This window comes from Oncorhynchus masou, chromosome 28 (genome assembly GCF_036934945.1).
Source record: "Oncorhynchus masou masou isolate Uvic2021 chromosome 28, UVic_Omas_1.1, whole genome shotgun sequence".
NCBI classification, from domain to species: domain Eukaryota; kingdom Metazoa; phylum Chordata; class Actinopteri; order Salmoniformes; family Salmonidae; genus Oncorhynchus; species Oncorhynchus masou.
Window position 1 is genome coordinate 73,710,682 of NC_088239.1, and position 24,450 is coordinate 73,735,131.

The 24,450-nt window shown below is 45.7% G+C and overlaps 1 protein-coding gene across 4 annotated transcripts in view; it reads right to left on the reverse strand.

Annotated features, from left to right (window-relative positions):
• The window catches only part of ntng2b (netrin g2b), a 126,699-nt gene that overhangs the window by 102,060 nt on the left and 189 nt on the right, over positions 1-24,450 (reverse strand). Inside the window, exons 1-3 of one of the 4 annotated variants that reach the window (XM_064943258.1) lie at positions 24,188-24,450; positions 23,873-24,082; positions 21,865-22,674 (exon numbers count right to left, since the gene is read on the reverse strand). The exon at positions 24,188-24,450 is cut by the window's right edge and continues 44 nt beyond it. In XM_064943258.1, coding sequence (XP_064799330.1) covers positions 21,865-22,083 — 219 coding nt within the window. In that variant the 5' untranslated portion in view covers positions 22,084-22,674; positions 23,873-24,082; positions 24,188-24,450. Of the gene's footprint in view, positions 1-21,864; positions 22,675-23,872 lie in introns of all 4 variants that reach the window. The other 3 variants (XM_064943259.1, XM_064943261.1, XM_064943260.1) reach the window with 3 other exon arrangements.

Below are 24,450 nucleotides of genomic sequence, written 5' to 3' on the forward strand. Positions count from 1 at the left end.
GGGTTATCTTGGTCAGGGGAGGTGGCATGGCCTTGGGCCCAGTCTGGGAAGGGTTATCTTGGTCAGGGGGGTGGCATGGCCTTGGGCCCAGTCTGGGAAGGGTTATCTTGGTCAGAGGGAGGTGGCATGGCCTTGGGCCCAGTCTGGGAAGGGTTATCTTGGTCAGAGGGAGGTGGCATGGCCTTGGGCCCAGTCTGGGAAGGGTTATCTTGGTCAGGGAGAGGTGGCATGGCCTTGGGCCCTGTCTGGGAAGGGTTATCTTGGTCAGGGGGAGGTGGCATGGCCTTGGGCCCAGTCTGGGAAAGAAGTGATCTACTGACTGTTCTCTACTCCACAACACCACCAGCTGCCACCTTCCTCTCCTCCCAGCTGCTCTCTCTCTCTCTTTCTCACTCTCGCTCTAACTCTCTCCCCACCTCTCTCCCTCCCTCCGTTTCACGCACTCACTCTCTCCCCACCTCTCTTTCTCTTTCCCCACCTCTCTCTCTTTCTCATGTCTATTTTTAGAGCTGGCTGATTTCTACCTTCTAAAACAAACAAACTCTGTTGTGGGACAGGAAGGTTTTTTCTTCTTCTTTCACACATGCACACACACCGTCCCTCATCTGTCACACACACACCGTCCCTCATCTGTCACACACACACCGTCCCTCATCTGTCACACACACACCGTCCCTCATCTGTCACACACACACCGTCCCTCATCTGTCACACACACACCGTCCCTCATCTGTCACACACACACCGTCCCTCATCTGTCACACACACACCGTCCCTCATCTGTCACACACACCGTCCCTCATCTGTCACACACACACCGTCCCTCATCTGTCACACACACACCGTCCCTCATCTGTCACACACACACCGTCCCTCATCTGTCACACACACACCGTCCCTCATCTGTCACACACACACCGTCCCTCATCTGTCACACACACACCGTCCCTCATCTGTCACACACACACCGTCCCTCATCTGTCACACACACACACCGTCCCTCATCTGTCACACACACACCGTCCCTCATCTGTCACACACACACCGTCCCTCATCTGTCACACACACACCGTCCCTCATCTGTCACACACACACCTTCCCTCATCTGTCACACACTCACCGTCCCTCATTTGTCACACACACACCGTCCCTCATCTGTCACACACACACCGTCCCTCATCTGTCACACACACACCGTCCCTCATCTGTCACACACACACCGTCCCTCATCTGTCACACACACACCGTCCCTCATCTGTCACACACACACCGTCCCTCATCTGTCACACACACACCGTCCCTCATCTGTCACACACACACCGTCCCTCATCTGTCACACACACACCGTCCCTCATCTGTCACACACACACCGTCTCTCATCTGTCACACACACACCGTCCCTCATCTGTCACACACACACCGTCCCTCATCTGTCACACACACACCGTCCCTCATCTGTCACACACACACCGTCCCTCATCTGTCACTACATAGGACCATACACATACATGGAGGCACTCTGTTGGTTTTGGTTCAAACCAAGCCACATGCAAGACGTACTGTACGCTAACGCAGGCTTTTCGTGTGTGTGTGTGTGTGTGTGTGTGTGTGTGACTAATCCAGCTTGATACAGTACAGGAGCATCATCCTCAATAGAAAAAGATGGTGGCCATGTTTATAGGAACTACTGTACTACCACTACTACTACTACTACTACTACTACTACTACTACTACTAATTAAAAACAAAAAACAATGTTTTAAGTGAGAAGAAGCCATTGGTCCAAAGCCGAAAAATAATGGAAATTCACATGAGCACCACAATGTCTACAAAACCCATGCTCTACCAAGGTTTTCCAGCACACAGCTTTGATCTACTACAGTAGCTATGTTGGTCTATTGTACTTCAAACAATGTGTACGCAGGTTGTCTAGGATTCAAACCTTCTCAAACAGCCTAATTCAAATCAAATCAAATTGTATTTGTCACATGCGCCGACCTTACAGTGAAATGCCTACTTTCAAGCCCTTAACCAACAATGCAGTTTTAAGAAAATACCAACAACAAAAAAAATAAAGAGATATAAATAACAGTCTGGGTAGCCATTTGATTAGCTGTTCAGGAGACTTATGGCTTGGGGATAGAAGCGGTTTGGTAGCCTCTTGGACCTAGACTTGGCGCTCTGTTAACGCTTGCCGTGCGATAGCAGAGAGAACACTCTATGACTAGAGTGGCTGGAGTATTTTACCATTTTTAGGGCCTTCCTCTGACACCGCCTGGTATAGAGGTCTGTTGGTGATGTGGACGCCACGGAACTTGAAGCTCTCAACTTGCTCCACTGCAGCCCCGTCGATGAGAATGGGGGTGTGCTCGGTCCTCCTTTTCCTGTAGTCCACAATCATCTCCTTTGTCTAGATCACGATGAGGGAGAGGTTGTTGTCCTGGCACCACACTGTCAGGTCTCTGACCTCCTCCCTTTAGGTTGTCTCATCGTTGTCGGTGATCAGGCCTTCCACTGTTGTGTCATCGGCAAACTTAATGACTGTGTTTTCCACCATTATTTGCAAATAAATTCATAAACTCCTACAATGTGATTTTCTGGATTTTTTTCCCTCATTTTATCTGTCATAGTTGAAGTGTACCTTTGATGAAAATTACAGGCCTCTCACATCTTTTTAAGTGGGAGAACTTGCACAATTGGTGGCTGACTAAATACTTTTTTGCCCCACTGTATATACATATTTACATATACATACATTAGGCATGGCTTGCAGTCAGCGTTCTAATTCATCCCAAAGGTGTTCAATGGAGTTTAAGCCAGGGCTCTGTGCAGGCCAGTCAAGTTCTTCCACACCGATTTCGACAATTCATTTCTGTATGGACGTCACTTTGTGCACAGGGGCATTGTCATGCTGAAACAGGAAAGGGCCTTCTCCAAACTTTTGCCACAAAGTTCAAATCAAATCTAATTTTATTTGTCACATATACGTGGTTAGCAAATGTTAATATGAGTGTAGCGAAATGCTTGTGCTTCTAGTTCCGACCATGCAGTAATATCTAACAAGTAATCTAACCTAACATTTTGGAAGCAAAGAATCATCTAGAATGTCATTGTATGCTGTAGCATTAAGATTTCTCTTCACTGGAACTAAGGGGCCTAGCCCAAACCATGAAAAACAGCGCCAGACCATTATTCCTCCTCCACTAAACTTAACAGTTGGCACTATGCATTCAGGCAGGTAGCGTTCTCCTGGTGTCCACCAAATCCAGATTTGTCCGTCAGACTGACAGATGGTGAAGCATGATTCATCACTCTACAGAACGCATTTCCACTGCTCCAGAGTCCAATGACAGTGAGCTTTACACCACTCCAGCCAATGCTTGGCATTGCACATGGTTATCTTAGGCTTGTATGCAGCTGCTTGGCAATGGAAACCGATTTCATGACACTTTCGACGAACAGTTCTAGGGCTGACATTGCTTCCAGTTTGGAACTCGGTAGTGAGTGTTGCAAAATAGGACAGATGATTTTTATGCGCTTCAGCACTCGGTGGTCCCATTTTGTGAGCTTGTGTGGCCTACCACTTTGCGGTTGAGCAGTTGTTGCTCCTAGACATTTCCACTTCACAATAACAGCACTTACAGTTGACCGGGGCAGCTCTTGCAAGGTAGACATTTCATGACTTGACTTGATGGTTCCACGTTGAATGTCACTGAGCTCTACAGTAAGGCCATTCTACTGGCAATGTGTGTCTATGGAGATTGCATGGCCGTGTTCTCGATTTTATACACCTGTCAGCCACGGGTGTGGTTGAAATAGCTGAATCCACTCATTTAAAGGGGTGTCAACATACTTTTATATATATATAGTGTATATATATTATTTTAACAGCAGGACACTGTGAAATCCATTATTAATCTGAAGAGTATGAATTAGGATGCTTAAGAAGATTAGAACCCTAAGCAACCTACATTGTTTGAGGTAAAAGAGTCCAACATAGCTAATGTTATAGGTCAAGGCTGTGTACTGGAAAACCTTGGTAGAGCATGGGTGGAGTAGACATTGTGGTGCTCATGTGAATTTCCTTACTTTTTTGGCTTCATACCAATGTCTACTTCTCATTTAAAACATAGCTTTTACACCGGAATGTGATTATACAAAATTATACAACATTTTTACACGCAAAACAAAATGACATGTAATTTGCACTCCAGAGCCCGGTTTCCCAAAAGCATCTTAAGGCTAAATTCCCGTTAGAACCTTCAAAGGCGCATCATTAAATCACAGAGCTATTTCCCAAAACCATTGTTACTAAAGTTGCACTTGAAAACACTTGTTATTTACCGACTGCCTCAGACCACTTGTAGAACAGCTAACTGGGATGTTAGATGCTTTTTTGCCCTTCCAAGTCACTAAAAACAGAATATCTCCGCTAAACCTTTAATCAAGATGTTTACCTGTCCCTCCGCCGAAGTCGGCCCTTCTCCTTGTTCGGGTGGTGGTCGACGTCACCGGCTTTCTAGTCACTACCGATCCATGTTTCTGTTTTGTTTTGTCTGATTACATACACACCTGTTTTACATTCCCTCATTACATTCCCTATCTAACCATCTGACATACATTTATGTTCTATCCGTGAATGTTTGTGTCGTTAGTGGTTGTGTTCGTGTTAGAGTTTTGTTGTATGTTCCATTTTTGGAATTTTGCTTTATTCTTTGAGTAAACTCGGTTGTATTACTCCATAGCTGTGTCCTGCGCCTGACTCCGCTTTCACTCTGCACCCAAATCGCTGACAGAATCCCGGACCAATTCAAATGGAGTCAGCAGGTACAGCAGGTACTCCCTGTAGAGGAGCGCGTTCAGCAGCACGCGACCATGTTAAACCGGCTAGGGACAGCCATGGATCGCGTGTTGCAAACTATGGACAGATGGGAGAGAGGAGGCTTTCCTGTCAACGCTACTACACCACCACCCGCGCCTCAACCTACACTGATGTCCACCCCTCTGCCGTCAAGTCCCAGTGGAATTCGGCTCTCGCTCCCAGGAGCGTATGACGGATCAGTTGCCAGGTGCCAGGGGTTCCTACTCCAGCTGGAGCTCTACCTGGCAGCTGTTCAGCCAGTTCCTTCCGGACGCGAGAGAGTGGGCGCTCTCATCTCCTGCCTGACTGAAAAAGCCCTGGAGTGGGCCAACGCCATCTGGGGAAGGGAAGGTCCGACTCTGGATGACTACAGGACTTCTCCCTCCGCTTCCATCTGGGGAAGGGAAGGCCCGACTCTGGATGACTACGAGGACTTCTCCCTCCGCTTCCATCTGGTGAAGGGAAGGCCCGACTCTGGATGACTACGAGGACTTCTCCCACCGCTTCCATCTGGGGAAGGGAAGGCCCGACTCTGGATGACTACGAGGACTTCTCCCTCCGCTTCCATCTGGGGAAGGGAAAGCCCGACTCTGGATGACTACGAGGACTTCTCCTGCCCGGAAGCGGGAAGTTTTTGATCATCCACCTGAAGGGAGAGCGGTGGGAGAGAGACTGTTTCATCTGAGACAGGAGATGAGGAGTGCTCAATAGTTCGCACTGGACTTCAGAACTCTGGCAGCTGATGCGGGATGGAATGAGCAGGCCCTGATCGACCACTACAGGTGTAGTTTACGAGAGGACGTTCGTAGGGAGCTAGCCTGCAGGGACACTACTCTCAACCTGGACCAGCTGGTGGACTTGTCTATCCGGCTGGATAACCTGTTGGCCTCCCGTGGACATCTGGATCAGGGTCCGCCCGTTCCATTACCCAGCACATTGGATCCCACACCTATGGAGTTAGGAGGGGCTGCTATGAGGGGGACCATTCCCTGTACCAGTTGTGGCCGCAGAGGGCACACTGCTGGTTGTTGCTGGGGTGGTTCTCCAGGAGGTCGAGGTAGCAGGCGGAGCACTGGTGGGTTATCCCAGGTGAGTAGGAACACAACTCACCGAGAGCCCCCTGTTGCACACATGTGGTTACCTATAGGAGGTGTGTTGGTGTTTCCTTAGGTGCCACTACGGTGGAAAGTCCAAACCAGGTTTCCACCATGCACATCCCCCCGAATATGCCGATTTGGCACTCGCCTTCTGTAAAAAGAAGGCGACTCAATTACCACCCCATCGACAAGGGGATTGTGCGATAGATCTCTTGGTAGATGCTGCATTTCCCAGGAGTCATGTGTATCCTCTGTCACAGGAGGAGACGGTGGCTATGGAGACATATGTCAACGAATCTCTGGGACAGGGATACATTCAACCTTCCATCTCACCTGTCTCCTCAAGTTTCTTTTTTTGTGAAGAAAAAGGATGGAGGTTTGGGCCCGTGTATTGATTATCGAGGTTTGAATAAGATCACAGTAAAATACAGTTACCCGCTACCGCTCATAGCCAGTATGACAGAGTCATTACACGGGGCTCGCTTCTTCACAAAATTGGACCTCAGGAGCGCTTACAACCTGGTGCGTATCCGGGTGGGAGATGAGTGGAAGACAGCATTTAGCACCACTTCTGGGCATTATGAGTACCTCGTCATGCCGTAAGGGTTAATGAATGCTTCATCAGTCTTCCAAGCCTTTGTAGAGGAGATTTTCAGGGACCTGCACGGGCAGGGTGTAGTGGTGTATATAGATGACATTCTAATATACTCCACTACACGCGCCGAGCATGTGTCCCTGGTACGCAGGGTGCTTGGTAGACTGTTGGAACATGACCTGTATGTCAAGGCTGAGAAATGTCTGTTCTTCCAACAGTCCATCTCCTTCCTAGGGTATCGCTTTTCAGCGTCAGGGGTGGAGATGATGAGTGACCGCATTTCAGCCGTGCGTAATTGGCGACTCCCACCACGGTAAAGGAGGTGCAGCAGTTTTTAGGGTTTGCCAACTACTACCTGAGATTTATCCGGGGTTTTGGTCAGGTAGCGGCTCCCATTACCTCACTGCTGAAGGGGGGACAGGTGCGACTGCAGTGGCAGACAGGGCTATTGGTCACCTGAAGGCTCTGTTTACCTCGGCTCCTGTGTTGGCTCATCCTGATCCCTCCTTAGCGTTCATAGTTGAGGTGGACGCGTCCGAGGCAGGGATAGGGGCTGTGCTGTCTCAGCACTCGGGTACGCCACTAAAGCTCCGCCCCTGTGCATTATTTTCGAAGAAGCTCAGCCCGGCGGAGTGAAACTATGATGTGGGGGACCGGGAGTTGTTAGCTGTTGTCATGGCTCTGAAAGCGTGGAGACATTGGCTTGAGGGGGCTAGACACCCTTTTCTCATTTGGACTGACCACCGCAATCTGGAGTACATTCGAGCAGGCAAGGTGGGCTATGTTTTTCACCCGTTTTGTTTTCACCCTTTCCTACAAACCAGGTTCCCAGAACGTGAAGGCAGACGCACTGTCCCGGCTGTATGATACAGAGGAGCGGTCCACGGATCCCACTCCCATAATTCCAGCTTCTCGCCTGGTGGCATCGGTGGTATGGGAGGTGGACGTGGACATAGAGCGGGCGTCACGTGCAGAGCCTACTCCCCCTGAGTGTCCAGCTGGGCGTCTGTACGTTCCGTCTGATGTCCGCGATCGTTTGATCTGTTGGGCCCATACGTCACCCTCCTCTGATCATCATGGCATCGGTTGGACGGTGCGCTGCCTTGCTGGGAAGTACTGGTGGCCCACTTTAGCTAAGGACGTGAGGGTGTATGTTTCCTCCTGTTCAGTATGCGCACAGTGCAAGGCACCTAGACACATGCCCAGAGGGAAATTACAACCCCTTCCCGTTCCACAACGGCCTATCGGTGGATTTTGTGACGGATCTTCCCCCGTCCATGTATTCTGGTCGTTGTGGATCGGTTTTCTAAGTCCTGCAGCCTTCTTCCTTTGCCCGGTCTCCCTACGGCCCTACAAACTGCGGAGGCCCTTTTCACCCATGTATTCCGGCACTACGGTGTGCCTGAGGATATAGTTTCTGATTGGGGTCCCCAATTCAAGTCTAGAGTATGGAGAGCGTTTATGGAACGCCTGGGGGTCTCGGTCATACCTTACCTCAGGTTTTCACCCGAGAGTAACGGGCAGGTGGAAAGAGTCAACCAGGATGTGAATAGGTTTCTGCGGTCCTATTGCCAGGGCCGGCCGAGGGAGTGGGCGGTTTACATCCCCTGGGCGGAGATGGCCCAAAACTCCCTCTGCCACTCCTCTACCAACCTATCACCATTTCAATGTGTGCTGGGTTGTCTGCCGGTCCTGGCACCATGGCTTCAAAGCCAGATCGAGGCTCCTGCGGTGGATGAATGGTTTCTGCACTCAAGAGGAGACATGGAACACTGCCCGTGTGCGGCTACAACGGGCCGTCAGGAGGCAAACGGTGAGTGCTGACCGCTACCGCAGTGAGGCCCCGGTGTATGCACCGGGGATCGGGTCTGACTCTCGACCTGAAACCTGCCCCTTCACCTGCCCTGCCGGAAGCTGGGTCCGCGGTTTGTGGGGCCATTTAAAGTCCTAAGGAGACTGAACGAGATTTGTTATAGGTTACAACTTCCTCCACCCCCTCTGGAAATCGAGGGGGTCCCGACGTATACCGTATGAGCCATCATGGACTCAAGGCGTACCTGGTGGAGTGGGAGGAGTACGGCCCCAGAGGAGAGATGCTGGGTACCGGTGGAGGACATCCTTGATCCCTCATTACTACAGGAGTTTCACCGTCTCCATCACGATCGCCCTGCGTCCCGCCCTCCTGGTCGTCGCCGGTGTCGGCACGCGGTCAGGGGGGGGGGTACTGTCACGACTTCCACCGAAGTCGGCCCTTCTCCTTGTTCGGGTGGTGTTCGGAGGTCGACGTCACCGGCTTACTAGTCACTACCGATCTGTTTTTCTGTTTTGTCTGATTACCTACACCTGTTTTACATTCCCTCATTACATTCCCTATTTAACCATCTGACATACATTTCTGTTCTGTCCGTGATTGTTTATGTTGTTAGTGTTCGTGTTAGAGTTTTGTTGTATGTTCCATTTTTGGAATTTTGCTTTATTTTTTGAGTAAACTCAGTTGGATTGCTCCATACCTGTGTCCTGCGCCTGACTCCGCTTTCACTCTGCACCCAAATCGCTGACACTCTGTGACCACTGTTAACTTCAGAACAAAGTTGACTACAATACAAAGACGCCAATTTCTTTGCAATTGTTATAAACAAGCAAAGGGTAAAAAGATGCTTCAAATGAGAACCTAGGTGACGGCATTAAAAGATAAATACGGTAGGCTACATAGGCCTGAGTGTACAAAACATTAGGAAAACCTGCTCTTTCCATGACATAGGCTGACCAGGTGAATTCAGGTGAAAAATATGATCCCTTGTTGATGTCACCTGTTAAATCCACTTCAATTTGTGTAAACAGGTTGAAGTTGGATTTAAGCTTTGAGACAAATTAGACATGGATTGTGTATGTGTGCCATTCAGAGGGTAAATGGGTCAGACAAAAGATTTAAGTGCCTTTGAACGGAGTGTGGTAGTAGGTGCCAGGAGCACCAGTTTGAGTGTGTCAAGAATTGCAATGCTGTTGTGTTTTTCACGCTCAACAGTTTCCCTTGTGTATCACAAGTGGCCAAACATCCAAAGGACATCCAGCTAACAGCAGACCAGTGGTACAAAAACAGGTCGTTGATGAAAGAGGACAAAGGAGGCATGAATTGTGCAGAATTCTGGAGTTAGTCCACTGACAGTCCAGTACAACATTGGTACCCAAAGACCCATAAAAGAATGCACAACTTGTTGTACCTTGACATGAATGGTGTATGGCAGCTGTCGACATTACAGGGTTCCACTTCTTTCAGCTCAAAAATAAAACTGCGAGTGCAGTGGGCTACAGAATGAAAACACTGGACACTGGAGAATTGTAAAAAAACTGCCTGGTTTGATGAATCCCGGTTCATGCTGTTTTTCGCTGATGGAAGGACTAGGTATGGAGAAAACCACGAGTATATGCATCCATCATGCCGTGTGTCAATATTACAAGCTGGTGGTGTGTTTTCATGACACACATTGGGCCCCTTGATAAAAGTGGAGCAACGTTTGAATGCCATAGGATATCTGAACATCATTGTCAATCAGGTGCATCCCTTCATGGCAGCAGTGTATCCATCTGCAAATATATTTTTGCAGCAGGATAATGCCCCATGCCACAAGGCTAGGATTGTCCTGGAATGGTTGCACAAACATGACAGTGAATTCAGCTTACTGAAGTAGCCTGCCCAGTCACCAGATCTGAATCAAATTGAGCGTCTGTGGGATGAGATTGAACGAAATATTCAGAGTAGAGATCCACTACCAGCCAACTTGACACAACTGTGGGAAGCATTGGAGTCAACATGGACCATTATCCCCATGTAACACTTTCGACACCTTTTAGAGTCCATGCTCAGAGGTATTGAGGCTATTCTGAGTGAAAAAATGGGTGCAACTCAATATTAGGAAGGTGTTCCTAATGTTTTGTACACTGTGTATTTCAATCATATTTAAATAAACGTCATGTTCAATCAACTGAGTTCTATTTAGCTAATTGTAGGCTACCGTCTGTAATTTTTGCCTCAATTTCATGATGTGTAAGCCTAACGACATGTGGTCAATGATGTGCCAAATATTTGATTTAGTGCATAGCCTAAGCATTAGAATAAGCCTCCTCAATATTTGAAGCCATGGGTGATATCTTCTTTCTAGGAGCTGACCCATGGTCAGTATCTAATGTTAACGTAAGATATGAATGGAGAACGCTGATCCGAGAGCAGCGCTTCCTTTCTTTCGATCCTATCAGCATCGACACATGCTCTAACAACGCACTTATTGAAAGTTCTCCCTACGTGGTGTTTTGAGAAACGCATTTGAGTTCTTTGGCCGTTATAGAAACGATACATTGTTAAAACACTCATAAGCTTAAGTTCCATCACTATCGGGAAAACGGGCCACGGCTATTACTTCATAGATATGGCTATTTGCATTTATGCAAAACATGTGGATTCTCCCTAAAAGAGGGAAACGAGGCGGTCTTCTGGTCAGACTACGGAGACGGGCACATCGTGCCCCACTTCCTAGCATTCTTCTTGCCAATGTCCAGTCTCTTGACAACAAGGTTGATGAAATCCGAGCAAGGGTAGCATTCCAGATGGACATCAGAGACTGTAACGTTCTGTGCTTCACGGAAACATGGCTCACTGGAGAGACGCTATCCGAAGCGGTGCAGCCAACGGGTTTCTCCACGCATCGCGCCGACAGAAACAAACACCTTTCTGGTAAGAAGAGGGGTGGGGGTGTATGCCTTATGGCTAACGAGGCATGGTGCGATGAAAGAAACATACAGGAACCCTGGGTCTCGACCCCGCCCTGTGCAACTGGGTACTGGACTTCCTGACGGGCTGCCCCCAGGTGGTGAGGGTAGGTAACATCATCTCCTCCCCGCTGATCCTCAACACTAGGGCCCCACAAGGGTGCGTTCTGAGCCCTCTCCTGTACTCCCTGTTCACCCACGACTGCGTGGCCACGCACGCCTCCAACTCAATCATCAAGTTTGCGGACGACACAACAGTGGTAGGCTTGATTACCAACAACGACGACACGGCCTATAGGGAGGAGGTGAGGGCCCTCGGAGTGTGGTGTCAGGAAAATAACCTCACACTCAACGTCAACAAAACTAAGGAGATGATTGTGGACTTCAGGAAACAGCAGAGGAAACACCCCCTTATCCACATCGATGGAACAGTAGTGGAGAGAGTAGCAAGTTTTAAGTTCCTCGGCATACACATCACAGACAAACTGAATTGGTCCACTCACACAGACAGCATCGTGAAGAAGGCGCAGCAGCGCCTCTTCAACCTCAGGAGGCTGAAGAAATTCGGCTTGTCACCAAAAGCACTCACAAACTTCTACAGATGCACAATCGAGAGCATCCTGGCGGGCTGTATCACCGCCTGGTACGGCAACTGCTCCGCCCTCAACCGTAAGGCTCTCCAGAGGGTAGTCAGGTCTGCTCAACGCATCACCGGGGGCAAACTACCTGCACTCCAGGACACCTACACCACCCGATGTTACAGGAAGGCCATAAAGATCATCAAGGACATCAACCACCCGAGCCACTGCCTGTTCACCCTGCTATCATCCAGAAGGCGAGGTCATTACAGGTGAATCAAAGCTGGGACCGAGAGACTGAAAAACAGCTTCTATCTCAAGGACATCAGACTGTTAAACAGCCACCACTAACATTGAGTGGCTGCTGCCAACACACTGACACTGACTCAACTCCAGCCACTTTAATAATGGGAATTGATGGGAAATGATGTAAATATATCACTAGCCACTTTAAACAATGCTACCTTATATAATGTTACTTACCCTACATTATGATTCTCATATGCATACGTATATACTGTACTCTATATCATCGACTGCATCCTTATGTAATACATGTATCACTAGCCACTTTAACTATGCCACTTTGTTTACATACTCATCTCATATGTATATACTGTACTCGATACCATCTACTGTATCTTGCCTATGCTGCTCTGTACCATCACTCATTCATATATCCTTATGTACATATTCTTTATCCCCTTACACTGTGTATAAGACAGTAGTTTAGGAATTGTTAGTTAGATTACTTGTTGGTTATTACTGCATTGTCGGAACTAGAAGCACAAGCATTTCGCTACACTCGCATTAACATCTGCTAACCATGTGTATGTGACAAATAAAATGTGATTTGATTTGATTTTAAAGAGGGGTGGGGGGTGAATATCAACAGCTGCTTTACATTAAGAAGATACCAGTTCCTGTAAGTGAATCTTAAAGTACTGAATATGAGTGAGCATTAGGAAAGAAAACAAAAATTCCGGGCGAGTCCCCACAGACTCCCCTCCAGTTTTTTACTTGTTGATGGCTACTTCCCACTAAGGGGACCTACGTCGACATCTTTTGGGAGTCTTTTTCTTTGTTTGGTGCCTTGACTTCAACGTCCAAGACGGGACTCCCTAAAAACAAGTGACTTCATCAGGGGGGAAGAACAATTCATTTATTGCCGGTACGGGACCTCCTATATGTGCACGCACTTCCGCGTGCAACAACATTTCTTACGTGGTAATCATATCACTTCATTCATTCATTCAATGGGATCTCTGTGGGCCTAGTCATTTATTTGTTTTAAATGCATTACCTTTTATTGTGGCATAAACACAACCAGTCATGATGTTTCATCTGATTGTCAGACAATCACGTCAAAGGGCTCCATTACTAGGCTACCTGCACACGTTCATTCACTCACAACATATTACCAGCCTCCAAACAGTGGTGAATGGAAAGAGACTGTTACTCAAAACACCACAAAGTGTCATGACATTTGGCGATTGGCATTAGGCCAGAATTTGTGTGTCCACTGCTGTCGGCGCACGTCTCGGTGTTGGCCACTCATCTCTGCCTTGGCAAAAGTCTATCTTTTTGTTAAACCCTATCACATTTTCTAGCGTAGGCTATACCACCCGTTTTCAAGTCCATTTGCTATTTTTTCATGCCTCTGACATGCAGTAATGATAAAAAGTGGTGTAATAGCCTACAGTTTTGACATTTCATTTGAATTATTGTGATAGGCTCATGTTTTAACGGTAAGGCGTACAGCCTTACTTTCACCTGTTTTTTTTAGCAGGTTAGTTTTTCTAACCTGCTGCTTTAATGTTCCTAACCTGCTGGTATGTTCTCCTAACCTGTTAGAAAAAGTTGTAGCTGTATCGAAGGGGAATGTTTTTAAGGAAACTCATCCACGGACGTTGATTTCTGTTCTGGTCCGGCAAACAATGTTTGGTTCAGATTTGGTCCAGTCCGTACTGGACCAAATATGAACCAAGCATAGACATCTATGTTTCACAAGTTTGGACAGCACCGTACAGTAGAGTAGTGGTTCTCAAACCTCTCCATGGGGACCCCAGGCTGGTCCATGTAATTGATCTATTCCAGAGCTAGCACACATGATTCAATTTGTCAACTAATCCTCAAGCTCTTGAATAGTTAGTTCAGAGCTACAGCAAAAATCTATTTTCTACATATGGAAAATACATATTTTAAACTTCCTGAAAATACTTATTTTCACCTTTCATTCAGAACCTAAAATGAACCTAACTTCAATGTCTGGAAAATTTGTATTTCAAACAATTTTGCTTACTAAATTCAGATCTTTGGGAATACACTGAAAAGTAACTTGACACTTGGTCAGTCTGTGCAAATTTGGATTAAAATGGCATGAAGAAAATTGCATTGACAGCGGAGGGTGTACTGAATTAATGCGTCATAATGTAAGGGCTGGAATTTTTTCTGTTTGTTCGAACATGACTTCTGTCTCGTCTGTTGATCTAGCTAATTAGCTAGCTAGCTAATGTGTATACTCACTGTAATGCACAGCCGGTACGCTACTTGCAAGTGCATTGGCCAGGTTTTTTAGCAAGACAATGTGTTTTATCAGCTACAGTTAGTGTTGTGAGAGGCTGGTCTTGGTTGAGGAAATGTAGGGTAGCTAGCAGGGTTTGTGCTGAAAATGACATCTGGCTGCACACGTAGCTATCTAGCCGATTTGACTATAACATGTCGGAATAGATAGATGTATTATAAGTTAGCAACGTGGCAGTTTCCCAAAGTTTGGTGTTGAATATGAACACTACTTCACTAGCTAGCTTGCTATGCTGTATGGAAGAATGTAGCTAGCTAGCTTATATTGTCAACACTGAGTTGTGGATGGTGCACAATCTATACAGCTATGGAACAGTCTTGTTGGCTTGTAGCTATCTGGATATAATAGCAGACAAGGACGTTCGCTAGCTTATTTGTTGGTGCTCTGATTTAGTTTACACAGATGACTTCAACCATATGAAAAATCATCCATAGCTAAATATACCTAGCTAGCTAGCTTCTTTTGCTTGTAGCTTTCTTCTCATCTACTGGTGTTAGCTAGCTAGCTACAGCTGCTAGCCTGCAAGCTGCTTCTGTTGCACAGCAACCAAGTTGTTGGTCCTGGTTTTAGAACTCTGAGATTCGGCTGAAAAGACATATGCATTGTCATAAATGCTACAAAAGGCAGCACATTGTTGATTTTTAATTGACCGAAATGTGCACATGGGAGCGATAAATTAAACATTTTATTAGAACTGTTGCACCTATTGTACAATAGTATTCAGTTTAAATGGATCCAAGTCTAATTGTCCCCTTATGGACGCTGCAGTGTCTAGAATTTGATCAAGGTTTGGGCAAAAAATTGTCTGACAACCTTAGTGCTTACAACCCTGTTTAAAATATGTTATAGTGGTTCTCAAAAACGGACAGATGGATCATGACGAGAGGCGGAGAATGTGTTGTGTACCTACAATCAAGTTGATTAATTTTCATCAACGTTGGTGTCATATTGGCTTAGATATAATAGTAGGGAGATTTGAATTTAACATTGAGCTTCAATCAACCCTTACTAATAATACATGGGACTATTATAAACTGGGTAGTTCGAGCCCTGAATGCTGATTGGCTGACAGCCGTGGTATATCAGACCATATACCATGGGTATAACAAAACATGTATTTTTCCTGCTCTCATTACGTTGGTAACCAGTTAATAATAGCATCAAGGCACCTCTGGGTTTGTGGTATATGACCAATAGACCACGGCTAAAGGCTCTATCCAGGCACTCCGCGCTGCAAAGGCTGTATCCAGGCACTCCGCGCCGCAAAGGCTGTATCCAGGCACTCCGCGCTGCAAAGGCTGTATCCAGGCACTCCGCGTTGCATTGTGCATAAGAACAGTCCATAGCCGTGGTATATTGGCCATATACCACACCCCCCCCAGGCCTTATTGCTTAAATATAGCGCTTTTAAATGACTGAAAGTCTATTTTTTTTGGTTCTAATCAAGATTCTACCAGCCGTGTTTAGCACTAACTGAAGTTTATTTAGTCCTTTATCCGGGTAGCCGGAGAGTAGAGCATTACAGTAGTCTAATCTAAAAGTGACATACGCATTGATGAGCTTTTCTGCATCAATTTTGGACAAAAAGTTTCTGATTTCTGCAATGTTACAAAGATTGAAAAAAGCTGTCCTTGAAATATTCTTGATATGTTCGGCAAAAGAGAGATCAGGGTCCGGAGTAACGCTGAGTGTTTTTTGAGACGTCTATACAAGCATCAAGATGAATTGTTAGATCCAACAGAATATGTCTTTGTTTCTTGGGACCTATAACTAGCATCTCTGTTTTGTCCAAGTTTAAAATTAAAGTAAATGTTTGTCTGAAACACAGGCCTCCAAGGTAGGCAATTTTGGGGCTTCACTGTGTTTCATCGAGATGTACAGCTTTGTGTCATCCATATAGCAATGAAAGTTAGCATTGTTTTTCCGAATGACATCACCAAGAGGTAAAATATGTAGTGAAAACAACATTTGTCCTAAAATGAAACCTTGAGGAACACAGAAACATACAATTGATTTGTCAGAGGACAAACCACACACACACACACACACACACACACACACACACACACACACACACACACACACACACACACACACACACACACACACACACACACACACACACACACACACACACACACACACACACACACACACACACACACATGGATGGCCAGATCAGCCAGGTAACCCATGATACAAGTCAGTATTTGAGTATTCCAAAGGTTGCCAGTTTGAATCCAGCAATAGAATTTATTTTAATTTTAAGCCTATCCCACACCTTAACCTTTACATTAACCATTTGGACTGAATGCCTAACCTTAACATTCCTGAGTTAATTCCTGAACTTAAGTTAATGCTTAAACACTTTGAAATTTGACTATTAGAACAACTTCTAAATTTGATGTTTTAGAAACATCTAATTAGTCTAATTCTGACTCGAGACTGTGAGAACTGGTAGGACCAAATAGCTAGCAACACTGACAAGAAGCTGACGTGGTGAACCATAAGTGGCTCATTTAAGCAAGTTTTATCATGTCCTTGACAACATGTAAACTATATTTTGTCTCCAATGTTTATTGAAAACTTATATAAAGTTGCACAATGAGCACTTGTTGTCTCTCAAATACATTGTTACAGTTGTTGGTTAGCTAACTAGCGAATTTTAGCCATGTTAGCATAGACGTGACATCCGTCAAAATACCTAAAAACAAGACACCAACCCTGTCTAAACAACCAACCCATCTATGGAACTCAAACCATTTCACCCCCACAGCGCAGTCCACCAATGCATACATAGACACATTCCGAACTGCCCTAACACACGCACACACGCACAAACATATACTGTAGACACACAGATTTTCTCAATTTGTTACTTATTCCAATGAACACCAAGATGTTTTTTTTTACTTATCTAAATAAAGGATTTTGAGAGAGTGAACGAGTGCACACTTCGGGGAAGGAAGGAAGTATGCAGAATGGTAAACCCAGAAGAAAGGCTTCACTGTAGCCTTTACATAAGAATTTGTTCTTAACTGACTTGCCTTGTTAAATAAAGGTTATATAAATAAAAAAGTAAATAAATAAAGATCCCAGTCGATACTAAAAATTGCTGACTAAGAAGAATCTGATTTCAATCAAATTTCACTCAATCAAATTGATTTATAAAGCCCTTTTTACATTAGCAGATGTCACAAAGTGCTCAAAGATGCTGCATGGTCATTCTGATGTCTGCATTGGTCATGCAGCGTTTAAGGTGACAATGCCTCTGCAGAAGTCAGGGCGTTCATACTTCTTGCACTTCGCGGAGTAGTGCAGCGCTGTTGAGCAGAGCTGTTGTGAAGGAAGTTGTCAAGGAAGTGAGTTTGTGTTAACACAGGACCTCCAGCCCCCACCTACCGTCAAACAATCACGTCGATGCGGAGGTATATGGAGCCCTCCACATTGTTAAAACTTTCGGGAGGTGCACGGTGAGAGCCTCTGCGTGCTTCCGGAGGCGCCGCAATTGCATCACACCCTCAAGCGTAAATGGGCTTTTATACAGAAACCTCAAAGAGCAGGAAATGCAGATATAGAAGCACGGTGGCTAGAACAAACTCTCTAGAAAGGCTCTGAGGGGTGGCCAGTCCTCTTCTGGCTGTGCCGGTGGAGATTATAATAGTACATGGCCACTAAGGCTAGATCGTTCAAATCCCAGATCCCCCCCCATAACTCCTCCCCTATGAAATATTCCGGGAGAAGGGAAGGAGCCTGCAGATGGGGAATGAAACGGAACGTACCATGGTGGCTAGCATCCTGGGGTCCTTGTAAGGTAGAAGCCCATTAAGGAGAGCATCAATATTTCATTGCTCAGAAACATAATTGTAGAAGTTTCCAGCAGCAGGCCCGGGCTGGGCCCTGCCATTAGGGGCAAGATACAGAACGCCCAAGTGTCTCTCTCACTCTATTTCTCTCTTTTCTCCCTCTCTTCATCCCTCTCCTCTACCTCCATCTCTAATTTTCTCTCTACCTATCTGCTCTGCTTTACATTGTTAAATGATCCCGGAGTCCTGTTGTTAGTCTCAATAGTGGGAGGGCCTCTAATGTGTGTGTGTGTGTGTGTGTGTGTGTGTGTGTGTGTGTGTGTGTGTGTGTGTGTGTGTGTGTGTGTGTGTTTCTGAGACATCAGTGAATAATGAGTGAATCAATTGTCCCCTATTAAATTCATGTATCTCTGCCTTTGGTTGGAAGTCATCGGTCATTGATTACCTCACTGACTCATGGACGGCAGCTAACAGAGACTGTCCAGCCAGGTGGTACTGAACCTAACACATTAAGTAAACACATCTCAGATCGTGTCAAGTTGTGACAATTAAATGGAAGCGGTATGCTGATGGCCTAAAGATGGCCTAAGTCTCAAACGTTCAAATCGTCCTATTTTTAGAGTTTCATTCCACTCAACAACCTAGCTGGGAAATACACGTTGAGAATTGCATAGTAATGCCCACTATTCTCCTGCAGTTCTCCACCCTCACCCAGTTAGTGTTCTTGAAACAAGAGGTACTCCCCCATCTCCCCTCTCAATACTTTATGCCCTTTACCAGGCAGAATTTGAAGTCCTTCGAAAAAACCCCAATCAAGCCGGATGACAGTCTGCCAACACAATGCAAACAACACCCCCGGAACATTCTCAGTGAGCTCCAGCTCATTGCCAAGTCATTTCACTGGTGTCATGACTTTTGGTGCCCGCCAAACTTGGCCAAAGCCCACCCGAGCCCGCTTGAATTCACGCCGCGTCAGGAGGTTCCGACCTGCCTAAGCCAAATAAAATGGTATGTTTTTTTCTCCAGCTCTTTCCTTTATTGAGTGAAAATTCTGCTATCACCTTCTACTGTGTTATTTAACGTCTCCAACAAACTAGGCTTTCCCAATGTCATGCTGAGATAGGCTAGTGTTGATTGCAAATGACACACAATGCGATAAGTTACGCCTTGCTCAGATGTTCACTGAATTGTAGATTGGCCACCCTTGGTTGATGAAAGCAGCGTAGAGGTAAGAGGTAAGATGGTGAGGTAACTACTGTTTGATTTGACAGGAAACTGAACTAGGGTTTGTAATCCCAGTGCTGAACTAGTGTGTAGCAGCTCGTTGCTGTATGGCATGTGTTTGTCCTAGAATTGTATGCATGTCCCTTATCGACTGAGGTGAATGAAGCTACAGTACCAATGTGATCATGGATGCAGTCATTTTGGCTTGTTTTTGTCGCTCTCTAAATAGCGTTATTTTTGCCGCTCTCTAAATAGCGTTGTTTTTGCCGCTCTCTAAATAGCATGGTTTTTGTCCCTCTCTAAATAGCATGGTTTTTGTCCCTCTCTAAATAGAGTTGTTTTTGTCGCTCTCTAAATAGCGTTGTTTTTGCCGCTCTCTAAATAGCGTTGTTTTTGTCGCTCTCTAAATAGCGTTGTTTCGCTGCTCTCTAAATAGCATTGTTTTTGCTGCTCTCTAAATAGCATTGTTTTTGCCGCTCTCTAAATAGCATTTTAGAGCTTTGTTTAGAAATGCAGTAGGCCTAAATCAGCTTTCTATAAATTCCTTGGAGGGGAGAAACAATTCCTTGGAGGGGCGTTAGCACTGAACATGATGTATCTAACCTGAATATTTTCATTTTCAAATGGATTAATTTGAATAAATTAGGGCAGGGTACAGAGGCTGGGTACAGGGTACAGAGCTAAGAGGGTCTCAGGGTACAGAGGCTCAGTGAGGCAGAGTAAATGCTTCAAACTTAGGCTCTATTACATAATTTACCAACACAAATGCTTATAATAAGGAACTTAAAGTATAAGTTTAATAAAAGGTTATCTTAAACTCAAAGTATTTTTTTTTATCCGTAACCTGTCTTCTTCCTCTTCTTTAAGGCAGACTGTATTTCTGCCACCTACTTACTATACGGGGTATTGAAACACCAAAACAAAAATCAATTTACGGGAATGGAGGGTGGGACCCGGCAACACACAGAATAATAATAATAATAATAATAAAAACCATCCCACTCCTTCAGTCACAGTTCAAATCCCATCCCTAAACAGGTGCCTGTGAGGACAGAGCATTCATCGACAGGATTCCTTGTAATGCCTCTGCTGTAAAATCCCCGAGTCCCAAAAAACGCTCAGCTGCACTCACAATGATGCCTATTTCCTCAGATCTCCTTTCTGTTTGCGCTGTGCAGTTGATAACCAAATGCAATAAATGCTACAAAGTCCACCTTCTTAACATGCAACATGTCATGATCCCTCTGACAAGGAACATTCTCTGGTTCCTCTACTCCTACTACCATTACTTCCTCAACCCCACTGCTTTCTTCCAGTCTTCTCACTGCCTCCAGATAGGAGACATGCTGGACAGCCCTTATTCTCACCACCTCTGTCTCCTTCACCCTGACAGGACACTTCAGAAATGTGGGTGCATGTTCACCACCACAATTGCAGCATTTGGCTCAGCTGGTATATGATACCCCTCCTGTCTACATACACTCGACACATTACCAAATATTTTGCATTTATCACACTGCATGGGTTTGGGCATGAAAGCTCTCACAGGGTACCTCATAAAACCTAAATGCATGTGAGAATGCATGTGAGAAAAATCAATAGAATGGATGGAGTGGGCTTCCTCACTCCGCCCATCATGCAGGTCAGTCAGTGTGCACCAACCACTTGATTCAATTCTTCACATATGCTTTGCATTCACTTCTAGTGCCACCCCAGCGATAACGCCCTTGATAGGCACCTTGCTTCGAAAAGCCACACATGACACATTCCAATCCGATTTCTACGACGACAACAATACTCTCATCAACTCCACCTCATGCAACGCATCCACCATTTTCATAGAGACTTCAATCGGATCTCCCAGGTAACATCGATCCAAAAGCCCTTACTCGGACCAAAAAATAATCAGAACTAGGCTTGGATTTACTGGATTCCACTACCACTTTACTTCTCTTATTTCCTTTTGTATTCTCCACTGGAATGCAATCCTTCTCGCTCATCTCCTCTTGACACGCCATCTTATTCAAACGGAACATCCGCTTCTGCCATTTTCCCCCTCGAATCATCAGTCTGTCTCAGGACACAGCATCGTATGCTGCTGTCTCTTTTTTCCCACAAATGTGAGCAGCTGCAGCCTAGTCAACCGTTGGGGCTGATTGACCAGTGTTAGTTTAAGACAATTTTCAAAGCTATTTCTGATACACGTTGCTGATTTCCCATGTCCACCCATAACTTGTGCCTGGTCACCCCTAGGCCCCCCAACTAAACAAATCATTGCCCCTGCTCACAGCAGCAACTTCAGACATCAATTTCAGTTCAATCCAATAAACCAACCACGCCACTTATTCAACTTACCAGAGTGCAGAATCTCTCAGGTGGGTTCCCACAGGTGATGCCTGGTGGGTCCACCTTGACCCGCATGTAGTCCTTCATGGACTGGGCCTTGGGCTGGCATGCATACTGCTCCCACACCGCGCCATCGTCCGTGCTCACCAGGGACTTGCACAGGTCGTACTGGCCCAGTGTCAAAGAGGTGAAGCAGTGCAGGAGGAGCAACACGGCCTGACAGAGCATGGCAGGTCCTGGGAAAGCCACGAGCGGGATCCGACGATGAGTGGGGTCTGGCGGTGAAGGGCAGGAGGGGCCACGGTAGTCAGAGCCTGGGCGAAAAGCATGGAACGCGACTAGGGATCATATACAGACAGAAAGTAACTTTGGCATCACCATGATGAGTCTACGTGCTCAACTGAGCGATAGGGGACGGTTCAGTGATGAGGGAAAACAAATACAAATGCACTAAGATAAATAACTGTTGAGCCGTTCAATAGAAGTGGACACACAAATAATCACAGCTTCTTTAGGAAATGACACTTTATTGTTTTGACGCCTGGTTTGGAAAAGACGGACAAAAAATGGACCAGGGGGAGGCGAAAGTCACTGTGAAACTTCGCATCTACTTCAACCATAGTGGTGCCAGTGCTGTGGTGGTGGCGGTAGGGGTCGTTGGGATATCAGCAGAACAAATCCATACTTCAGAGGTCCTTTTCCGCTGGGAGAGACAAGAGCTGTCCACTACGAGGGAAGATGAGGGAAAGGTGACAGCGTACTTAGATACATCCATCAGGTCGTGATGCCCCAGTCCGGCGCCTTGCCTCAGTGATAGTCCTGGGAAAATGAGGGGAATTATGAAAATATTAGATATTATAGAAATGATAGAGTGAAAGAGAGAGAATATTATATACTACAGATATTATTGAAAGAGAGAGGGAGGGAGAGGTAGAGAGAGACCAGTATACATATCAGTGAATAGGTCTAGTCTATCTTGATCATCCCATTTTTCTTATTTTCCGAGATGGGACATTTCGTTCCTTATTTTTACCATCTGAATTTCCAAGAAATAGATCAAAACCATATAGATTGACAAGGATGAGATTTGTAGCTCAGTATCAAACAGATGTTTGTATGTAATGCTGTACATCGTCGTGCATGTAACATATTTAAGAGAGAATATTTTGAGTGTTACACACCAGCTTTTAAGTCATACAAGGTTTGATGCCAAGTTTCAAAAGTTGCGGGTGTGTGAGTGTGCTTTGGGGTGAGACGTATTGGATTGTTCATTATAGAGTGGAGAGCTCGTCCCCTTTCTTTGAAAAATAAGTTCGTATGCGTTATATGCATGGGAGGGGGGGTGAACTAGCAAGTGAATGTCACCCCACCACATCAACTGCGTCACCATGCATTAATTTAACATGCTTATAGCTGACATGGCGCTTAGTAAATTATTACGCACACCTCTGCTGTCCTGGTTGCGCCCCTGCGGAAATACACGTGCCAGTGCCGCCTATGCGTGAGAGTTTGAATTGGCATCAAAATGCTCGAAGACCAGAGGTCACAAAATACGTTTTAATAGGAATGACACTGACCCTCTTCACTGTCCGGCTACGATGTGGCCAGAATCCCACGAATATGTATTCCACGAAAATTAGGTGAAGCTTTTTTCAGTTTATAGTTTTGAAGTGCCAAAGCGGTTCTCTGGCTCGAAATACCTTATAGGGTGTGTCTGACAGACTGCTGCTTCTGCTCGCTTCAGCAGCCCGAATCGAAAGTAGCAACCGATCAGGCTGCATTTCAATTGGTCATAAATAACATTTATATAAAGTGACAACTTTTGAATTTATTATAGAGTAGGCCTAACAACATTTAGAGTAGTGAGTGACAATTTAGTCTAATAGTCTCGAAGTGAGCGTTGCGTTTTAGTCTCACTTCGAATAGGTCTCGTAATCTCCTCAGAATTTATTTTAACAGTCAAGCATTCTGAAGCGGGTCAGATTTATTAGATAAAACACTTATTTAACCTACTTACTTCAAAGGTTCATCTGGGAGAGCCAATCCGTGTCCCATTATTATACGAACGCCCCTCTGCCATAAACCCGGCACGGCTCCATTTACTACCGGGCTCCCGCCGTGGTGCTGGCTACTGTACTCCACTCTGGTTATCTGATGCGGTCTACTTGTTACTTTTTTCTCTTGCCTGTTACTTTTTTATTACACCACGGATGACCGTGTCCTAGATCTGGAAATGGGAGTTGGAGAAAAAAAAGCGAAAGCGTGAATTCCAGCTTGAAAGAGTATCAAAAGTATGAAAATATTGACTTTGAGGAAGGTCTGGTGCTCGTACTTTCCCACTTTACAAGCTCAGCTTTATCCGGGATGTTCAAGCGCAGAAAGAAAAAAAGCTTTGTGGAAAATATCCCTCTCGCTCTCTCTCGCTCTCTATATATCTCTCGCTCTATCTCTCGCTATCTATCTCCATCTCTCTCTCTATATATATCTCGCTCTCTCTCTATCGCTATCTCTATCTATCTCTATCTCTCGCTCTCTCTATCTCTCGCTCTCTATGCCTGTGCTAATTCCTTTTTACCATCTCTTTCAATCACTATC